Source organism: Lolium rigidum, chromosome 6, assembly GCF_022539505.1.
Source record: "Lolium rigidum isolate FL_2022 chromosome 6, APGP_CSIRO_Lrig_0.1, whole genome shotgun sequence".
Taxonomy (NCBI): Eukaryota; Viridiplantae; Streptophyta; class Magnoliopsida; order Poales; family Poaceae; genus Lolium; species Lolium rigidum.
The window spans coordinates 324,376,976-324,381,666 of NC_061513.1; the positions used below are offsets into that span (position 1 = coordinate 324,376,976).

The window sequence follows — 4,691 nt, forward strand, 5'->3', positions numbered from 1 at the left end:
GATGGGAGGGGCGCCACACATGCTGCCACGTCGGATCGGCGCACCAGCTCAGCGTCGAGAGCGCCACGTCGGCTGGGAGAGTGGCGCCGGCAGGAGGGGTGCCACACTTGCATGTGTGGCGCCGATGAGAGGAACACCACACAAAAGGGTTAGATGGGTGAAATAGTTTCGCCGGAGGGTTAGTCTGTGCTTTTCTTTCACTTTTGGGTTATTTTTGTGCAAATCGCCTAATTTTGCTGGAATTATCTCTTCCGGAAAGTTAAGTCGCTCCTCAGTACCCACTGCTGACACGACTCCCTCTGGAGAGACTTCTCCAGAGATCCCGCCCACGTCTCCGCCGTCCGCATCGCCGCCGCGCCTCGCCGCTGTGGAGGTACAGGTTCCATCCCCCTCGCTCTCTTCTTCGCCCCCTCTTCTCCCGTCGCCCTTCCCCACCCCACCCCTCCCCTACCTATCCACTCTTCTCCTGCATCTGCACCTCGTCGCCGGTACAAGATCCGTCCGTCGTTCCCTTCTGCCGACGCGCCCCTCAGAGGAGGCGCATCTCACGTCCCCCTCGCACCCCCTCCCACTCCTACTTCTCCGGCCGTCCTCGGTCCTCCCCCTCCCAGTCTCCCACCCACCCTCGTCCCCTGCATCTACTGCCTTATAGTTTCTCGTGCACAGTCGTTTCACCCATATGCTTTGCCCTCGGATGTTATCGTTAATCATAGATTTGTGAATTGCGGACTAACTATTTCGGGATTTTGATTGTTACGGTAGTGTTTCTTTTGGTTTGACGCTATAAAGCCCCCACCTTTTGTACCTTGCTGGTGATGCAGTGGTGCCCTACTGAGAAATACTAGTACATCCTTTGTTAATCTTGGCTTGTTGTAGTTGTGTAAATCTCTGTTTTATTTTAAAAGGAGCAACCTTCTAATTGTGCTTCATACAGATAATGCGAAACTGCAAAATACACTTTCCCTATAAATAGCGATTTTTATGCTGCTATTCTGTTTGCACCTTATTCACACATTTTGTGCTATGCTTGCTATTTCAAATATGGTCATGTTTTACACATCTCAAGTCTGTAATGGTTTTTTGTGTGGAATTTTAAGTATTTAGGTCTATAAGATGAGGAGTTGGTCATCATGTCATATTTGTCCGCTTCAACATATTCTTAGCACGTTTTATCCAAAAGGCGAGTAGTAATGTTGTTTTGCTACTATACTTTTCTGGCCATTTCTAGTGATAGAGCCTATGGACTGAAAGGGCATCCGTGGCGAGGAGGCGGTAAAGCACTTACGAGTCATCGGTGAGGGGGGCGGGGCGTATCTGGTGTGCGGACAGAGAAGCTAACGAGCATAGGAGAGATCAGAAAGAGATCGGGGACTAGATTACTTTGTTGATAGCTTGTGTCAGTCAATGCAGCTAGGGGGCCTTGTATAGGCGACTCAAGAATTTAGTATCCTCAACAGATACAACTACTCAAACTCTCTTGCAGGATGTGAATCCTGCCGGTTCTATTGAACTGACTTCAATCTAGCAATAAAATACTCTTTTCCTGATTAGAAGTCATGACCTCTTTCTGGCCTTCCAACTCAGGTGTGGCTGTTTTATGGGCTTCGTCCTCTCCCAAGGAGTTCCCCACATAACATCTTGTGAAAACAATCTCTTTGTTCTAAATTTGGTCTCTTTGCCAAAAACATAAATAATTCTGTTAAAAAATACATCTTTTGTCTTTGGATAACAATAAAAAAAATGCTTTTAGCTTTTAATTTCATTTCTTATCATTATGTCTGATGGAGTTTTTTGCTAGTTTGTGCATTTATTAAGTCATGTTGAGGTGGTATGGTTTGATGATAAAGATAAAGCACTAATTGTAGCGGTGAGAGCACTAAACACAGCCCCTCGTGCTGGACACTCCTCCTGCCATGTAATTGTGGGGAGGCATTACTTAATTTCTTGCTGTTGTAGCGACAAGGCTAGAGAACGAACATGTAGTACCCCTGTGACCCTGTCCGCATACAAAGACCTTCATGGAGCGTGCAGGAAAGTTGAGGCGAAAATGCCCGCTCGTGTACATTTGCAGCCTGACGTAAAGTTACTCGCAAACAGCAAAAGGACCAAAAGGTGTTGCATGGAAAGGAAAAAAAAACTCTATTTCAGAAATTGGAACCTTTTGGTGAAGGGTTGAGGAAGTTACAATTTTTACCTATGGCCATTTGTTAGTCTGACCCTATATGCACTACTGTTCTTGAAGGCAAGTTGCTCAGCATACCACCTTTTGCTGATGTGTGGTGCGAGCTTCCCACTGATGCGAGCCACTCGTTTGTTCAAAGTTCGAGTTTCTTGTCGGTGTGTCCATGTGAAATTCGAGTTTCCTGCTGGTGCAAAGTTCGAGTTTCCTGTTGGTCGAAGTGAGGGTTTGAGGCTTGGAGAGTTTCTGCCAAGGCTAGAGAGTTGGACCAGGGTAGCTAGCATGTGAACCCTTCCCCAGTACTTGCTTTATCGGGACAAATCTTCGACCCTCCTATATGCAGGAATATAACAATATATAGCTTTGTCCTATCAATCTCTTAGACTGTCATTACCCCTAACTGTACTGTTGCTAAAACATGTGTAAATTTCCTGACTATTTAAGCCGTTGCTTACAGAATATCTGAAGTTTCTAACTTAAATGATGTCCATAATTGACTAGTGCAAGTTTTTGTCTATAATATCGCATAGAATGAAGAAGTTGTAGTTAAATTTATGACCTAACTTATATCTGTCTTTCCATTCTTGCAGTTCCCTTGCACTCCCAGGTTTTAAGGCATGGTGAGATCTTCAAAAGCCCGAAACGTCCCAGCTCATCGACGTAGGTTATCTTCATCTAAGGGACGTTCCTGCTATTGGAAGACAAAACAAATAGGCGAACAGACTGATTTGCCGTCGGCCTGTGAGAAAAGAGAATGGAAAGGTGCTACTTGCCCAGTGTGCTTGGAGCATCCACATGATGCCGTCCTCCTCCTCTGTACTGCTCACCACAAGGGTTGCCGACCATATATGTGTGGCACCAACTACCATCACTCTAACTGTCTTGAGCACTTCAAAGAAGCTTATGCGAAAGAGAAATTAGCCCTTGGTGTTCCTGCTGAGTCTGCACTTAGCCTTCCCGCAGACAAGCAGCCATCTACAATGGAACTTGCATGCCCTCTGTGCCGTGGGGAGGTCAAAGGATGGACTGTCGTTGAACCAGCCCGTCAGTATCTCAACCGCAAGAAGAGAGCGTGTGTGCATGATGGCTGCTCATTCGTTGGTTCATATAAAGAACTTTGCAAGCATGTGAACTCCAAGCACCCTTCAGCAAAAGCTCGTGAAGTTGATCCTGCACTTGCAAGTGAGTGGAAGAAGTTTGAATGTGAAAGAGAGCGCCAGGATGCAATCAGCACTATCAGGGCTTCCAACCCAGGAGCTGTGATTATGGGGGATTATGTCCTTGAATTGAATGGCGGCAGCAACAACACTATGTTTGCTGATGGGGATGAATTTGAGTTTGATGAGAGACTCAATTTCTTCACGTCTCTCGATCGCACTCTGAATGAGAGGATTGACTTCTATGAGTCCTCAGAGGGTAGTTTGGATGAGAGCATTGACTTTCTAGCATCCTTATTTAGCCATAGCAGGCGAGTCGCAAGTGGAGACTCACACAGCAGGGCTCACAGAAGGCACAGGGAGAGACCTAGGCGTAATTTCTCAACTAATGCAGTTGGTTCTTCTGATATTCAGCAAGAATCAGTTAGCACTCAAAGGGTACAGCGAATTGGTGCTGCTCGAGCCCCTGGGAGAGCTCCACGGCGGCACCACTCTATGGTGACTCATGTACGGCCAACACGTGAGAACTTAGATTAAATTTCCTGAGGGGTCTGTCCATTCTATCCATGCGTGAGTTAGTCAGAAATAATGCAGCTGTGATGGGCGATGCGACCTGGTTCTCCGAGGTTCATCAGTCTTGTTTTTCTTCCTTTGGCTTTGTTTCATCGCTGAGACAGCAACAGTGGATACAGGTTGGACTGAGATCTCTGTTGTGGCGATGTATATGCTTTTGCATACAGTTGGGGCCAAAGCAGCGCTGTTTTTCCTGTGCTGCATTGCATGGATTTTGATGGTAATGCCCTTGCATTTCTTTCTTGATCAAAGTAAACCACGGACAGATTATTATTTAGCAATTGCTGCTACTTGTGTCATTTGTACCCTTGTGTCGTGCTGGATTGCATGGCTGATTTGATTTGCGAGCTTATTATCCATGTTGAATGTTGATGGTTTTATTGTATATCAAAGCTGTTGCTGGCTATCTTTGAGTCAGGGAGTAAAACATGCAGCCTGCGGGTGTATCATTTAGTATTTCAGTCCACTTTTGTACAAGCGATGTGGTATCTCCGCTGGACACACGACACTATCATGTGCAAATCTTTACGGCTGCTCATATTTTCATATTTTAACGACGGCCTGCATCAAAACTGATACTATCAAATTATTTCATGATTAATGACCTCCTTCAAGGTGGATTGTGGGGTTCAATGAAAATCCTAGGATGGAATTGCGATGTATCTAGTACCCGTGTAGTTCTTTCGCTTCATGAGGTTCCGAGGCAATTAAAACCAAATGTGCTTTTCTATCTGAGATACGTTTGAATAGAGATAAAGAAAAATAATTGATGCGTCGCTTGG

At 45.6% G+C, this 4,691-nt stretch overlaps 1 protein-coding gene across 1 annotated transcript; it reads left to right on the top strand.

The window, feature by feature from the left end:
• Window positions 1-294: 294 nt before the first annotated feature.
• LOC124666980 lies at window positions 295-4,315 on the top strand. Its single transcript, XM_047204314.1, has 2 exons — window positions 295-373; window positions 2,770-4,315. The coding sequence occupies exon 2, from the start codon at window positions 2,797-2,799 to the stop codon at window positions 3,871-3,873; it is 1,077 nt and encodes a 358-aa protein (XP_047060270.1). The 5' UTR covers window positions 295-373; window positions 2,770-2,796; the 3' UTR covers window positions 3,874-4,315.
• The last annotated feature ends 376 nt before the right edge of the window (window positions 4,316-4,691 follow it).